This window comes from Abrus precatorius, unplaced genomic scaffold, assembly GCF_003935025.1.
Source record: "Abrus precatorius isolate BTA unplaced genomic scaffold, Abrus_2018 Scaffold8, whole genome shotgun sequence".
Taxonomy (NCBI): Eukaryota; Viridiplantae; Streptophyta; class Magnoliopsida; order Fabales; family Fabaceae; genus Abrus; species Abrus precatorius.
This window is the reverse complement of record NW_020874428.1, coordinates 37,105,192-37,120,880: the sequence shown is the minus strand read 5'-3', so window position 1 is coordinate 37,120,880 and position 15,689 is coordinate 37,105,192. Positions and strand designations below refer to the sequence as shown.

Here is a 15,689-nt window from a genome sequence, read left to right as displayed (position 1 = left end):
GAGTGATTATATTCAGATATGTTTGGGGATGTAAAATGGAATGGAATTATCATTCTATTATATTTTTTATGATGGAATAAAGATGTAATTCAAAACAAAACTGTCCCATATCCTCAAATTAAAAGAGAAGAAAAAAGATATACTAATGCATTAGGTTATATTTCGTTTCATCTTGTTTTAAATAATATAAACAACACAAAATAATATCATTTCACTTTACTTAATTTATTTTCTCTCTTTTTATCAATCTAAATTTATAGTTAAATACTAATTTTCCATGCTTTTAATCAATTTTAATTTCTATGCATGATAAAATAACTAAATTAAGAAAAAAAAAATGTACAAACATTAATTTCAAATAGTTTTGAAAAAAATAAAGTAAAAATATGTATCATGCATAATTAAAATTTTAATTAATTTAAAAATATTTAAAACATACAAATATTCGTTAAAAAAATCATTAAAAAAAGATGATATAGAACAGGAAATGCGTGTATCGTTGATCACTTTCATACTCTTACTATGTACAATATCACTTTTCTATTTTCATAAAAATATTTTAGGTACATTTGGATAAATATTTTTTAAAATATTTATTTAATAAATTATTTTTTAAAATATGATTTGTGTCTTAAATTTAACATTGAAATTTTTAAATAAGTTAAAAATAATTTTTTAATAAATTTATTAAAATAAATTAAAAGTAACTTATAATAGTCATAAATTAATTTTCATCAATAATTTATAAGTCCTTTGAAATACAAATTTTATAATTTTCGTAAATTTTGAGTTGATAACTATTTCTTGAATGAGATATTCCAAACGAATGAGAATGATGCTCTAGGAAAGCCTCATAAGTAAACTTTAGAGAAATAATATTCTCAGAAAAGTTGTTTTATAACAACTTACGTAAAAATATAAAATGATAAAAAAAAAACTCGTAACTTTTAACATGTAATTTTTTAATTAATAAAATAAATAATGAAATAGTTTTATTTTATTTAATTTTTTATAATTTTATATAAATTGTTGTAATTTTATTTGGAAAAATATTGCACCTCTAAAGGTTCTGTAAGAAGCGCTGTAATGTGTTGACATTTACCTCTGTAAGTTTGCATTTGATCTTACGAGGTGCAATCGCCTAAGCTAAAATGTTACATTTATTTGTTTATATCATTTTTTCTTGGTAAGATTTATTTCATGTTTGTTCGTAATTCTGCTACTAGTTATATTTACTCTACACTTTTTTCCTACTAATTATATTTATTTTAGGCTTAATTATAAATTGCTTTTATATTTTTTATTTTTTTTAAAATTATTTATAAATTACTCTTGTGGTTTATGTTAAATTTAATCGATCGTTTTTCATTTTAATTCTTCTCTATAAAAATTCTTCATTTTAGTATCTACACATTATTTATTATTTTAATTCTTACAAGAATAAGTATATTAACATCATTCTAATTTTAATAAATAATAAATATTAATTTATAATTTTTTTATAAAATCTAAAAATAAAATATAGAATTTGGACGTTGCTTTCTTCCTTTGGGCTTGGGCCATTTTGTTCAAACAAAATAAAGTTTCGAATTAAACTGGTAGACCAAAAACGCAAACCAAAAAATATATATCATGTTAGACCAAAAACGTTGACTAAAGAACAAAAACCTTTATTTGATAATCTTTCTTTATTATGTGTAATTGTGCATTATCCCATTCATGTTACCCCTTTTCTAACGTTCTTCATAAACTGGTTTGTCTGAAGTCGTCTTTTGTTGACTTGCAGTTTGTGAATCCTTCATCTCAATATTCCAATCCTTGCGCTGTTTTGGAGAGCAATTGATTGATTAAGCAAAGCTAAAGAGTGGGTATGTAATTATTCGTAGTTCCCTTAACGCTCCAATTCAATTTCATAACGAGGGATTGTTTCACTCTGTAGTTTGTGTGCAGTGTAGAATGTAGATGCATGAATTTAGCACTTTACCTGAACCCATTTGGCTAATTATTTATATATTTTTATGGTTGAACATCGTGTTCCCTTGTCCCACAAATAAAGTATATATGCTTTTCTAGGTCTTATCAGCATGACAACTTTGATTACAATTCCTAAACGAGGTTGTGACGTACAATATATAATTATATATGTATATGCCACTGTAATATATACGATTAGAACAAATGGGTCATAGTTAATGTTGGTGATGAATATATCAAGAATAGCGCGTATTTAACTGCTCTCAGTGTTCGTGAGCTACTTAGATAGCAAGAGCTCGCCCAAGTCAGCTTTGCTTTTTGAAGCCTATCTTTGGTTTGAGGTGTTATTCTGATCTTTTTGAAATTTCGCTTGTAAGTTGAAATCTTTTTTGCCTCTAATTCTCTGTATTTGCTAGGGTGCATGTGTCGATTGGATGAAGATTGTGTTTCTAAATTATGTTATATCTTGGAGGTTTGGGGTGAATTCTTTTGTACAAACATGGCTGTGGTTATTTATTGTTAAATTTTGGAATTGTCATACCTTTGTTCTACAATTGCTCATACCATAGATATATATATGTTGATCAACGTAGTCTTACTAGTGAATTTGATTTAAGATAAAATGATTATATGATCTTACTACATGGTTTCATAACTGGTGATGCTGGTTTCCAGATAGCTCAGTAATCTTTTATTTATTTTGCAAGATTTTAACACTGCCTTTGATTTGCCCCTTTGTTTTCAACTTTTTTTTTGCTTCTTTCAAATGATTACTTGTCTAGCTCTTTCCCATTGACAATGATTTGGAGACAAATGTTGGTGACAGAATATGGTTGCTAAGTTTTACTGTCTAGTATTAGCGCATGCTTTACTTCAAATTCTCAAATTCTGTTGTAAAAAGTATCAAATTTGATCATCCTCTCTAATGGTTAGACATACTCTTCAACTCTATTCATTTTGCATACCCTTCATTGAATACCATGTAGTGATAACTCACTAAATGTCTCCTTGATAAAATACTTTAGTTACCGAAACTTTTTCACCCTCAATCTTAGTGCGTTTCACTTCTAGAGCATGATTATACTGGGTGAACAAGAAGAACTGTAGTAGAGGTTTGTTGGACTTGTGTATCAATATATTTTACTATTGGTTTTACCATTTGAGTGTGTTAAAATAATTGCAGTTAGCACTTACCAGGGTTCTACAGAGACTTGACCTTCGACTATATATAGCTTGTATACTTGTAGTTAGTGTTTGATCTAAATCCTACAAAGTTCTTGCATTCTGTTCATGTGTGCTATAATTCTCATCCTCAAACTTGTATCCTATATCTTGTTGAGTTAAAGATACGCTCGCTGATATATTTGAATATTGCAGTTAAAAGCAAATGGGGAATCTTTTGTGTTGCGTGCAAGTTGACCAATCTACAGTGGCTATAAAAGAAAGATTTGGACGATTTGAGGAGGTGCTTGAGCCAGGATGCCATTGTGTGCCCTGGTTCCTTGGAAATCAACTTGCTGGTCATCTCTCTCTTCGGCTGCAGCAATTGGATCTCCGATGTGAGACCAAGACAAAGGTTTGTTATTGCATTTCAATTATAACCTTTTATTTGAGTCATTTCATGCTTTTCAATCACCATGAGTATTTTCTTTTGGTGTGTAAATTTTTTAATTTTATTAAGTGTAAGATTATCATTCTTGTGTTTTGTTATTTTGAAACCTTTATTGTTAGATGGAGGGTATCTCTGTATACATAGTATACTATTAAAGCATTATGGCATCATTTGCTCTATGAAGTTGACTTCACCTAGTGAAAAAAGACTTGGCTGTTATTCTTATTGTTGTTGTATGTTCATTGTCACTTTCACTAGAATTGGCTGCTTTCAATCTATCTATTTATGTATACCATGTTACTCTGCAAATGTTTCTTATATTTCTCCAGTAAATTAAAGTTGACTAGTTTTAATGTTTATTTGCTTGTAGGATAATGTTTTTGTCAATGTTGTTGCATCTATTCAATACCGTGCCCTCGCAAACAAGGCCAGTGATGCTTTTTACAAACTTAGCAATACAAGGTCCCAAATTCAAGCCTATGTTTTTGACGGTATAAACCATAATACTGCTTAACAGTACAGAACATGCAATATGTGGTTTTTAGCATATTTTATTAACTAAGGTAAAATTTCTATTCTCAATGCAGTGATTAGGGCAAGTGTCCCAAAACTCAACCTGGATGATGCTTTTGAGCAGAAAAATGAAATTGCCAAGGCTGTGGAAGAAGAACTTGAGAAGGTTTTGTTTTGTTTTAAAAATAATATTATTTACTTATAATATGAACTATGAATTAATGTAAATTTGAATATGATACTTTATTGTCACAATAGGCCATGTCAGCTTATGGTTATGAAATTGTTCAAACACTGATTGTTGATATCGATCCAGATGAGCATGTGAAGCGAGCCATGAATGAAATTAATGCTGGTATGCTATATGAGTAGAACTTGTATGTTCAATTTCTGCCCATACTTTATTCATTCCCCTGAAGTGGTCAATAGTAATATGACTAATATCTTTCTTTCTCCTCATGGTACATGTTTTAAAAACTACTTGGGGCTACTTAGTTTGCAAGCTCTTATTCTTTAGTATTAGATCCTAAAATCTAATTTCGTTGCAGAAATTATTTAGGCATTACCTTTTGTTATTTTTACTATATAATAAGGATCAAGTTGTCTTTCATTTAGTCAACTCAGTCTTGTACGACTTGTTTATTAACTATATATTGTAGGCAGTGTAATTTTAGATTCAAATGATTATTTGTTTATGGTTTACCTAGTTCTCTGCTGATTGCTGTATGCCAACATTTGAGGAACCTCTCCTTTGATCATGAATTGACTTGTATTTTTTGCTGCTTTTTTTCCTTAATCAGCTGCAAGATTGAGGTTGGCAGCTAATGACAAGGCAGAGGCAGAGAAGATCTTGCAAATTAAGCGAGCTGAGGGTGAGGCTGAGTCTAAATATCTCTCTGGACTTGGTATTGCTCGCCAACGTCAAGCCATTGTGGATGGTTTGAGAGATAGTGTGCTTGGATTCTCAGTTAATGTACCAGGGACGACTGCAAAAGATGTCATGGACATGGTTCTTGTCACTCAGTATTTTGACACTATGAAAGAAATTGGCGCTTCATCCAAGTCTTCTGCTGTGTTTATTCCACATGGACCTGGTTCTGTTCGCGATGTAGCTAGCCAAATTCGTGATGGACTTCTTCAGGCTTCTCATCAGTAGCCTCGACTCCACCTAGATCTTCTATCTGGTTTGAATGGGAGTATGATGATAAGCCTGTGGTGTTCGGTATGTGCAGTGTGTTTTGTAATTTTGTTTGAGTAATTTTAATTTATACTTCCAATCTGTCAAGTATTACTGTAGATATGGGTTATCTACATTGTGAAAGATGCATGGCTAAAAATATCAACTATCCCTGTATATACAAGTTTTCTTGATTGTGCAAGTTGCGTATAAGAAATTTGTTTGTGTTTCATGGTAATTGTTAAGTGCTATGCTTTTTTTAAAATTTTCTGGGATTTTTAACCTTACTTTTTTAGCAAAAATTAAAATTGTTTCCAGTCATCACTGTCTCCATTAAATTAAAAAATTATTGAGGAAGTTATGTTACAATATATTCCCGCAGAATCTGAAGGTTTGTCTGCATTTTGAATGTCCATTTTTACTAAAATTGTAAATCTGCTTCCCTCTTTAAGAATAATAAAGTCATCAAAACTAAATAAAGAGCAGAAGTAACACGGCAGCTATCCACTTCATTCAAGAAAAAAAAAAAGGGTAATTCTGGAGCTATTTGTTTCAGAGACTCGACTTCTATATGAATAAGCAGGAGTTAATTTAAGCTTAAACAGGTAAAAATGATAAATAGAAATCTGTCACTAGTACTATAATAATCTTATTCATAAAAATTGTGTATGGGTAGAACTAGACGTGGTAGTCATGCTGTTGTTGAATAATGAAGAAAATGGATGGCAAATATTGAGAAGTTTCATCCAGTTTGAGCCATCTTTCGAAAGTCTCCTTACATCCAACAACCTCTTAATTGGAGACAAAAGCTTAACTCGTTGGCATTGACTAAGGTTTTAAGGCTACAGAGACTCCAAACTTGGGAATCAGCTTATTATCAGTGGTCCCAAATTTCACTTCTCCAGCCATAGTTATAAAGCATCTCTCCCAGAGCCCTTGTTGAATAAGAGCACCTGCCGTGCCATATGTGTCAAGTCGAGCTTTTACCAACGTTTGGGGGAAGAATGCATGCTGAGCCCCAATGGTGAGACCAGTCTCCCCCAATGACAAGGTATGCTTCAGCTCTGCCGCAATGGCACTCTTGGTTAGGGGGTTCACTTCATGATAACAGGAGGCTTTCAGAGTGTCAAACCTGTCATGCCTGCATAACACCAAACTTCAGCGTGACACAATCATTTCTGGCTTGAAGAAAGAAACAAGAGGAGAACACTAAGCAGTAATGATTAAACTGATGTCACAAATTGATGTGTCTATGCATTTTTGATAAATTTAGTTTCGACTTTTTGTTGGTATATCTCACAAGGTCAAGGAAGCAACAAGGAAGGGAGTGTTGAGGCTTAAGCCAGCATTCAGCTTGTTGATTGTTCTTGTAGGTAAGTCAAAAGCAACATTGCCTCCAAGGGACAGAATGTTTGTTCCTACAAGGCCCGAGAACTTCACAATAGGATCATATCCTCTTTCTAGGTTTCCTATTAATCCAATGCATCCAGTAATCCCTGTGTAGTTAGTCAAGTGTTGCAGTTCCACCTATGAAATCACCGTGATTCCGGTAAATAGTCAGATGCAATGAAAAAAATAGAAAAAATTAAAATGATTAAAGATGATCTTAGCAGTATATAGGCAAATAAAAAGTAGTTTTACCTTCCCGGAATCAGGTATGGAACATTTGAAAAGGCTCCTAAATCCAGGTACAATTTCTTCTACTGCAATGGATACCGCAGCAAAAGCACTAAAGTCAGACATGCTGCATTCAATTCCATTGCTTTTTCAGGATATTAAGAAATTTACATTGCTCTCTATATTGTGGACATCTTTGAGGACTAATTGGTGCCTTACATATCTATGTCAAGATGGCATGATATTCACGTTACCTTGACAAGAGAGGTCCACATTCCAGTCCATGATTTGGTAGTGAAAGTGAATTGGTGTTGGATGAACATAGTCGTTGTTAAGAACATCTAATACAAAAGTAAACAAATTTGTGTTACAACATTGCTGGGAAGACATCTTTAAGATCCCAATGTCATAATTCATTCTAGCGAAAGATTAAAAAGCAATGAAAACAAAATGAAATATATCAATAACGAGTTGATGAAACCTCTAGCCTTCTTGCCAATATCAAAATAAAACCCAGGACAAGTGCTCATTTTGCTAAAATGAACGATTAGAAATCAAAATTTTTGTGGGTTTCACCTTTTCATGATTTGTTGGCATGAGAATTTATTGGGAGGGAAAGAAAGGCAAAGGAAGTTTCCTTTTGTACAAAAAGGCTCACTTTTTTGGTACAAATATAAAACGACTCAATAGAAACCTGCATAAAACGAAATTTCCATAAACCAACTGGACCTATCATTTCATAACCCAAATATGGTGACAAATAGACAAGGAGTAAAACTTAAGTTACCACAGACAAACACTGTTACTGCTGCTAGACAACCCTGTAAGTTCCCACATGTAAATTTAATAATTAAGGTGTTATATGTTTCATTTGAAAGGCAACCGTTACCATTTTGCATTAAAATCATTGTTGCTTTATGCTTAAGCTGACTACAATTATTAGAGATTTGTCACATCTTTGGAGGCATTTAATTCCGTTTATCTTGTCATTGTTCAACGACTGTATTAAAGTCTAACTCAGATACTATCATTTTAAGCTCCACGATATTCTTATGAATGGACAAAATTCTCAGGCATTAATATTCATTTTCTCTAATATTTCTCTTGTTAACCACGGGGTGCCTTCTCTGATGTTCATTTACTACTCTTTACAGTCTTCTATAAAATTATTTTAATTAAATCTCGCAGATTCAAAAAAGTTATTGAAAATAATTGATCTATTATTTTTTTTAAAAATATTTCTAACATTTCAAGTTTACTGTAATTAAAGTCAAAATCTATTATTATAATATTAATTGTCAAGAAGTTAGAATAATAAATGCTCCTAATTTTTTAAAAGAGTCTCATGTTAAGGATCGACAAAAATCTTTAAATGGTTCTTGTTAAAAAGACTAAAGGAAATAGTTGGTTATCCTCGTAACTTGATCGTTATTTTAGAGAGCAAAGTCTCCACCTTTTCAACCATATCATTAATTAATCAAATCTTTTAATATATACTTAATGACATACAATAAAAAATCAATAAATGGTCTATGGGGGGGGGGGGTCTAGGGTATGTTTTTATTATATATAATGATACATAATCAAAAAAATAGTTAACTAATTTTATTTTAATCCCCGACCAATTGCGTTGAGCACTTCACTACAATTGAGACAATTTTCTATATGCAATGAGATCTGAGAATTGGAACATCCTTAAACACAATATACTAAAATAAAATTGGTACAAATCGTGCATGTAAGGAAGTGTCTACTGCCTAATTTTCTTTTTTCAATACACTGAGGAAATTAGCTTCCTTGGGTTTATTTCTTTTTTTGTTTTTGTTTTGTCTTTTTCCGGTTTATTTCATTACAGTCAGATTAAGCAGCTTGCACGCCCTTAATCTGTAGATAAGCGGGGCTTTCTAATTTAATCTTTTCAATAACCATTTACCTAACATTAAAATTACCCTTTTCCCCCCCTTAAACTTATTTTACGTTCGGTGTAAATAAAGAAAGAAAATAAATGGTAAAACTCAAATGAATGGGGAGAGATGGTATATAAAGCCCTTATGATCTTGTTTGATTATTGTAACCCATCTCATTCAATTAAAAAGTGTTTGGTTTTTGTTTATAGATGATTGAAGGAGAGGATGTTTAAAAAATGGTAATTGGTGACAAAACACGGAGAGTTTCAGATAATTATAACTAAACATGTATCATTAAAATAAATAAATTTTAAGAGAATATGTAGCGGAATTAATATATAGATAAAGAGATCCAACTAAACTTAAATGGAGGTTATAACACTTAAAAGCGTGTGTTTAGATAGGAGTTTAATCAAGTGTTTATTTAATAAATTTGTTTATATGAAAACTTATGATATAAATTTTATCATTAAATTTATAAGAATAAGTAAAAAAATAATAATAAGTTTTCAGATTTTTATCGGCATAGGTTATCCTTTTATAGTTAAAATTAACCACAAGCATGAACCTAACACTAGCAAGATTACAATACAAAGCCGTATACACCCAAGCTTGTAAATGCATACATAGTAAATGCACAGTTATACACCCAAGCTTGTAATCAACTTATTTAAATTTATACCCTTATGTTATTCTCCTAGATTTTTCTACTTTTCCATAAGCGTCATAATGTTTTTCTTTCTTGTCCTTTTTATACTCCTCCTCAACTTTACCTTCATGCTTATCTTCTTATCCTCACATATTGAAACCGAGAATTGCAATAAATTGAGTGATTATTGAGCAGGTACTATAACTCAATTCAATATAAAAATGTACAAGGTTGGACAATTCATGTTAAGAATGCCCCAATTTCTAAAGAATGTCTTTATGCATATCAGCAGCTGAGTGAAGTATGCTTAAGATATGATCTTGAAAGTAATACATATTTGAGTTTCGTTTAAGACACTTCTTACTAAGAAATTAGAAGTAATTTAAAAAATATATATACATCTGACTGCATTAGAAATTATCAAAAAAATGTTTATTGATTGTATATTAGAAAAACTATTTTTTTATTTTTTAACCAATACAATAAGAATGCACAACTGCACCAAGACAGTGTTAGTTGGTCTTCGTTGAAATTTGTGGCACCCAAATTAATTAGTCACACTCCATGCGATGGCTCCACGAAGTCAATATTTTCTGAAGAACTTCATGCCTCAAAAATTGTCCCAAACCAAAAAAAAAATTTGGTTTAAGATATCTTCTTCCATGTCAATATTTTCCACCCTTTTCAAATGCGCTCAAGACAAGATATCTTCCAATTTTTGCGATGGTCCCAAGAGATAAATAAGGGTTTGATAATCGATGTAATTCTTTCAGAAAGTGCATCTTTTAAACGAACGTTGTTCATTAGAAAGCCTTTTTCTATTGACTCAATGAAAGATCATTTTAAAGTGCCACTCGTGACTTGGGTGTCACAGTTTAGATGATTAAATCTCCGCTTCAGAGAGATTGCATGCCCATCCTCCTATAAACCATATTATTTACTGATTATCCAAAGAATAGGTAGAGTTAACCAAATTTTAAAGGAGAAAAAAAATAGAGGAAAAGATAAATTAACAAAAGATTATATTAATTTATAATATTACACAATCCCAAAAAAAACAAAAATACCCATTATAAGTTGAGAAAAAAATATGGGCCTTCCATTTTCTTACGCGTGTCAGTGTACTTCCATTTATGGCATGTGTGTGAAAAAAGTGCTTGTGACATCTCTGTAGGTTTGCTCTATCTAATAACATACTGAGATTGTGATAATCAGTGGCACCCATATTTGGTCAGTCACTCCATGCACTGGCTCCATGAAGTCAACATTTTCTGAAGTTTCTGCCTCAAAAACTGCAGCTGTCATGTGGCTACTTTTTTTGGCCCCATACATATGTTCCCATTACAGTACTCTTCATTCAGTTCTTGCTACCGTCCTTCCTCAATTTGCAGAGGAATTTTTTGACTTAGTATAACCAACCACTCGTATATCTTATCTATTATCCTTAACAATTAAAATAAGCATTAAAAGGTGACACTACAAAGTAGTAAGCTGTACGAATTATAATAAATAGAGGTAAGAGCCGGTAATAAAATAACGATGAAGTCGTGTGATTCCAAAATCAGTAAAAGTGCTAATTGAAATTGAAAATAGACAACATGGAGAAACAAACAGTAAAGGAGCTGTTTTTGCAATGGTCTTTTTGTTTTTTTGGATGTGAAGAAGATACGAGAGGCACTATTATTATTATATGCCTTCCCAAACATGTTGATAGAAAGAGGCGGTACCCAAAATTTCTCCCACAATGTTTGTCTCGTCCCCAACCTTACACCTTTCTCTTATTTCGAGTTTTGAACAGTAGCACAGTCAATCCATTTGATTGCAACAAAAAGAAATGATGACAACCAGCCACTTTCCACCCCTTTTTCACTCCTTACAATGTTATTGAGGACACCTTTTTCAAACACCATTCCAACAAAACAGCTGCTTGTTCCTTTCCTCTCCCTCGCCACCCAAGCCCAATGGAGTAAAATAATTTTTTATCTCTAAAAAAATTGTCACCTTAAAAGAAAACAAAAAATAAATAAAAAAAAGTGGAAAAAGTAGAGATTGAATTGGAATAATCTACATCAACCGATCAGACAAGCTGGGAAGTCGCCGGAAAAAGTTCAAGCTGGCGGAGGGCATAGGGTTGCGGAACATAGGGTGGCGGAGGTAGTAGAATCCTAAGGCAACGGCAACCATTTTGGGGGGCACAGCATAGAGTGTAATGGTTATAGCAAGGCAGACTCCAATGAACAACTTGGTGGCCCTGGGGTCCCTCCAACTGACCAGGGCCTGAACCCTCTCTCCCTGGGTTGCAAAATCACCCAACACCGTTTGAACCCGCGCAGCCAGCATCCTTAGCCTGTCATAACGAAGGCGAATAATATCGGGTGGTTTGGAACTGGGCATGGTGTCAAATTCCTCATCCAACTCATCCGGGTCAACCGCTTCGGCCTGTGACAAGCGGGTATCCATTCCAGCGGGTATCTTGGGTCTGAAGCGGTAATACCATATCCCAATAAGAACAACGTATAAGAAGCCAGTGGGAACAATTAAATCTGGGTACCAAACAAGCACCAAATAAAGAATATGGAGAAGCACTGTGGTCACCGGGTTTTTCCATCTTCTGATGTCATCTAACCACTTAGCCAACCCAATGGCCCAAGCCAAAACCGCCACAATTCTGAACCAATTCGCCTTGCTCTTCCGCATGCTCCAAGCGTGCGAGTCGGCGTCCAACATGTACCGAACCACCTCGTAACCCAGAGGCGGCTCCGAGCGCGCAAGCCACTGCGCCACCATCTTAGTGGCTGCCCCGCGTAGAGCCTCCTGCTGGGCCACACCGAGGGGGCGGAGATAGTGCATTCTGGGAAGCAGGGGCTGGCCGTAAACGGCGCACGTGTCGGGCAGCAAGGAGGGGCAGGCGAAGCGAACCGCCAACTCGATTTCGCCCATTTTTTTCAACCCGGTTCGGGTGAGGACAAGGAGGGGGTAGGAATTGGTGTAGACTCTGTTGCTCTCCAGCGTGGAGACACGTATGCGTACCTTGCCGATGCGGCAATCGGGTCTGTCCTTTGACACGTCAGCGAACATGCGCCAGTTGTCGAAGACGCCGAGGGTCAAGACCGTGCAAGGGTCGTACACCTGCCACGTGTACTGCTCGTTCCACCGTGGATCGAAACTGTCCGTTACGGTGCGGGTTCGGACCCACTTTTTCCCATACTTTGCCACACAGTATGCATCGGTGGACCCCTTTCCAGTGCCTTTGGATTTCATTGGGAGTAGCCCGCGAGCGCCCAGAATCCCCAGCTCTAGAATTCCGACCGCCGGTTTCCACAGCTGTTTCGCGGTGGGCCGGAAGTCGCTGCACACGTGCGCCGCCTCGTCCAGCACGTGATACCCGCCCTCCAGGCAGAGGCGCAAGTGCAACCGCCCGCAGTAGGACCCGCCCTCCAGGGTGAACCATTTCGCTGCCACGTGACGCTCGTCGATTCGTTGCTCCACGGAGTTGAGCGGAATTACGATGTGCCCTAGCAGCGCCGCTTCCTTGGTTGTGCGATCTTCGACGAAAAGGATCACGGAATCCTCCAGAGGGTCCCCGGCCACGAAGAGAAGGTCCTCGTTCCAGTGGAACGATAAGCTGCGGTGGTTCATTGATCCTCGCCTTGTTCGCTGCGATTGGAACCCTAGCTGCACTTTCACTCTAACTTCCGGCGCCGTCAACGGAGGCAGATTCGGAGCGATGTTTAGGTCTTGGGCTTCGATCACTGTCACGCGAAGGTACCAGAGCTTCGGGGACTGGTAAACCTTCGACCGAGTGTGCGCCACGTACGGTGCGTCTGAGATCCACGCTTCCGGGAATGCCTCGTCGGATTGCGTGCCGATCCACACGGCGACCTGAATGTCGCCGGAAACTCTGCCGGGATTTTGATCGGCGGTGCCTCCTTCGAGGCGGTACCATTGCGGCGCCAAGGGGCTGTCGGGAGGGTCTCGCACGGGGACGTCAGAGAGATCGAAGCAAACGCCGCCGAGGAAATACTCCGTCGGGGAATCCCAAACCGAAATCTCTAGCGTGGCGCTGTTTGCTTCTGTCTTGTTGTATCCCAGTGCGAACACCTCGTTCCACTCCGGCGAGTCTGGGTGCTCGTTGGGCCGGTAGGTCGCGGGCTTAGATCTCCTGTAGTCGCTCGACGTTCGAACCTTAACGAATGGGCTTTCGCTTGGAGGAGCGAGCCCGCGAGCTTTCACGATTTTCACGAACAGATACTGCATTGGCTCCACCAGATCGAAAGGATGAACCCTCTCGGACTCAACGCCGGCGTTCTTCAGGGAGATATCCTTCGGCGAGTAATCGCCGTTCGGCCTCTTCAAAATCTTCACCCTCTCCCCTCTATTGGCCTGCATTTTCCTCATCTCAGGATGAAACTGCATTTCCGAAACCGGAGGTTCACACATTTCCGGCAACGGCGGATCCTGCGGAACATGAACCACCGGCGGCGGCGATTCTTCAACAACCACGACACGCGGCGAATGAGGAAGAGGCACGCATTGCTCCATGGGTCCAGGAGCCTCGAAAATCCTTCCTTCCTCGACAACAACCATCCCCGGTGGCTTGTTCTTCTCCGGCTCTGCTCCGGCAACTGGCTCCTCCGGTGGCGGTGGTTTCTCTTCTTCAACAAGCATCTCGTCGTGGTAATAAATCTTGAGGCCAATTTCGCCCCTTATCCAACTGAAAACGCTCCTCTTCTCGAGCGTGTAGTAGACGAGAGCTTCTTCTCCTTTCCTTGAGAACTGCGTTCCGTATAGCTTGACCCTGCCGAGGAAGTGATTCTTGCGGCCACTACCGTTACCGAACTTCTTATCGTTGTAGACCTCTACCTCCAGCTCTTCGTACTCCATGTTTTCGGGGTCAGAGACGATGAACTCGAGCTGTTCATTCCAGACGGGGTTCAGCTCCTTGAATCGGGTGATGGTTCGCTTCCTCTGCCCGTCGAAGTCGGCCACCACGTAAGGGCTAGAACTTCCTTGCCCATCCTTTGGAAGGAGGTTCCGCGCGTCCACCACTTCCACGACCAGTCTCCTAACGGTTTGGGGTGGCTGCTGAAACGGCGTCGTCATCATCTTCTCATCTCGGTCTTGGCTTGATGAGTGTGGACAAACGCACACACACACACACTTTCCCCGTTGATAGCGGTGACTGACTGGGATCAGCGTCTACCAGAGAAACAAAGGTTCGTTTTTTGTTGTGCCTTGTTTGTGGGGTGCTTTTTGTTTTTAAATAATTATATATTTTTTGGATAGTTTTGAATTTTGTTGTGATGACAGAACAGTGGGCAGATTAGATTCCATGCTCTCTCGCGAAGGATTTCTTTCCAACTTTTCCAATTCCCTCCACTACGGGTTCGTTATCCACCTCAACCCTTTTTCTTATTTTTTTAATATTTTATTTATTTCAATGGCTTGCTACAATGACACAAGCACCTGTTCCTTTTCTATTTCTAACTCTCTCTCTCTCTCTCTCTCTCTCAACACGGACAAAAAGTCCCCATTCTAAATTCTACATGTAGGTTTAGGACATAAATTGCTAATGCACATGTGCGCCTGCTCATCATTATATTATATTTGAGTTTAGAAGAGTTTAATTTATGCTTTTCTACAATGATATTTACTAATATCTTCTCTATATCTTAATATCATTTTCACACTCAACTCTTTTTTGTCTTCCCCTTCTTCTCCTTCGTCGACAAGTTGAGAGATTGCCAGAGAAACTTTACTTTTGTACACTGTTTCCCCCACTTTAGTTCTCTTGTTTTCGCCTTCCATTCAATAAAATAATTAGTTTATACCTAATATTTATTGAACTGTAAAATAGTACACTTACATTTGAGAGGAATTAGACGCATAAAGAGATGAGACTGAGAATTAAAAGATACAACTAGCCATATCTAGGACCTGTACTTATGTCCATGTACATCACTCTTCATAACAATGTTTGAACATAGGCATGTAATTTATCAATTAACCCTCCTTAACTATAGGCTATATAGCCAATAACCATATCAAATTGTCAAAGGAAGGTTAAAAGCCTTGGCAGGAAGCACATGATACCGCGTCCCAACGATGGGCCCTTCCTTTTTGTCAAAAAGCACCTACGTTTTGAATAAAGAGCGACGACAAAGCATCACCTTTATACCCCCCGCCCCCCCTCCTTTGGTTCCTTATTCTTTCCCATGCATCGCTTGTCAACATCTATTC

At 36.9% G+C, this 15,689-nt stretch overlaps 3 protein-coding genes across 6 annotated transcripts; 1 reads left to right on the top strand and 2 right to left on the bottom strand.

Moving 5' to 3' along the window:
- The first annotated feature begins 1,703 nt into the window (after positions 1-1,703).
- LOC113846387 (hypersensitive-induced reaction 1 protein) lies at positions 1,704-5,510 on the top strand. 3 transcript variants are annotated; one of them, XM_027474569.1, is made up of 6 exons: positions 1,704-1,868; positions 3,352-3,550; positions 3,957-4,077; positions 4,174-4,265; positions 4,358-4,454; positions 4,900-5,510. In XM_027474569.1, exons 2-6 carry the CDS (start codon positions 3,362-3,364, stop codon positions 5,253-5,255), a joined length of 855 nt encoding a protein of 284 aa, XP_027330370.1. In that variant the 5' UTR covers positions 1,704-1,868; positions 3,352-3,361; the 3' UTR covers positions 5,256-5,510. The 3 variants fall into 3 exon arrangements, with proteins under 3 accessions (XP_027330370.1, XP_027330371.1, XP_027330372.1); XM_027474570.1 differs by lacking the exon at positions 1,704-1,868 and adding an exon at positions 2,188-2,315 and having other exon boundaries at positions 4,900-5,419; XM_027474571.1 differs by lacking the exon at positions 1,704-1,868 and having other exon boundaries at positions 3,344-3,550; positions 4,900-5,419.
- A 435-nt stretch (positions 5,511-5,945) lies between these two features.
- LOC113848027 (mitochondrial outer membrane protein porin 1-like) lies at positions 5,946-7,515 on the bottom strand. 2 transcript variants are annotated; one of them, XM_027477380.1, is made up of 5 exons: positions 7,470-7,515; positions 7,148-7,234; positions 6,918-6,979; positions 6,577-6,803; positions 5,946-6,417 (listed from the first exon to the last, which is right to left on the bottom strand). In XM_027477380.1, the coding sequence occupies exons 2-5, from the start codon at positions 7,176-7,178 to the stop codon at positions 6,105-6,107; spliced, it is 633 nt and encodes a 210-aa protein (XP_027333181.1). In that variant the 5' UTR covers positions 7,179-7,234; positions 7,470-7,515; the 3' UTR covers positions 5,946-6,104. The 2 variants fall into 2 exon arrangements, with proteins under 2 accessions (XP_027333181.1, XP_027333180.1); XM_027477379.1 differs by having other exon boundaries at positions 7,375-7,477.
- A 3,426-nt stretch (positions 7,516-10,941) lies between these two features.
- On the bottom strand, positions 10,942-14,849 carry LOC113846885 (protein QUIRKY). The gene has a single exon (XM_027475608.1). The coding sequence runs from the start codon at positions 14,553-14,555 to the stop codon at positions 11,514-11,516; it is 3,042 nt and encodes a 1,013-aa protein (XP_027331409.1). The 5' UTR covers positions 14,556-14,849; the 3' UTR covers positions 10,942-11,513.
- Between the last annotated feature and the right edge of the window lie 840 nt (positions 14,850-15,689).

What these genes read in the sequence shown, in the direction of transcription:
- LOC113846885 (XM_027475608.1), bottom strand. Translation starts at nt 14,555, where the DNA reads ATGATGACGACGCCGTTTCAGCAGCCACCCCAAACCGTTAGGAGACTG.
- LOC113848027 (XM_027477379.1), bottom strand. Translation starts at nt 7,423, where the DNA reads ATGAGCACTTGTCCTGGGTTTTATTTTGATATTGGCAAGAAGGCTAGA. An exon ending in TATTGGCAAGAAGGCTAGAG is followed by an intron (nt 7,235 to 7,374) that starts GTTTCATCAACT and finishes CTTTTGTATTAG; the next exon opens with ATGTTCTTAACAACGACTAT. An exon ending in TGTGGACCTCTCTTGTCAAG is followed by an intron (nt 6,980 to 7,147) that starts GTAACGTGAATA and finishes TATCCATTGCAG; the next exon opens with TAGAAGAAATTGTACCTGGA.
- LOC113846387 (XM_027474569.1), top strand. Translation starts at nt 3,362, where the DNA reads ATGGGGAATCTTTTGTGTTGCGTGCAAGTTGACCAATCTACAGTGGCT. An exon ending in TCAAGCCTATGTTTTTGACG is followed by an intron (nt 4,078 to 4,173) that starts GTATAAACCATA and finishes TTCTCAATGCAG; the next exon opens with TGATTAGGGCAAGTGTCCCA. An exon ending in TGGAAGAAGAACTTGAGAAG is followed by an intron (nt 4,266 to 4,357) that starts GTTTTGTTTTGT and finishes TTGTCACAATAG; the next exon opens with GCCATGTCAGCTTATGGTTA.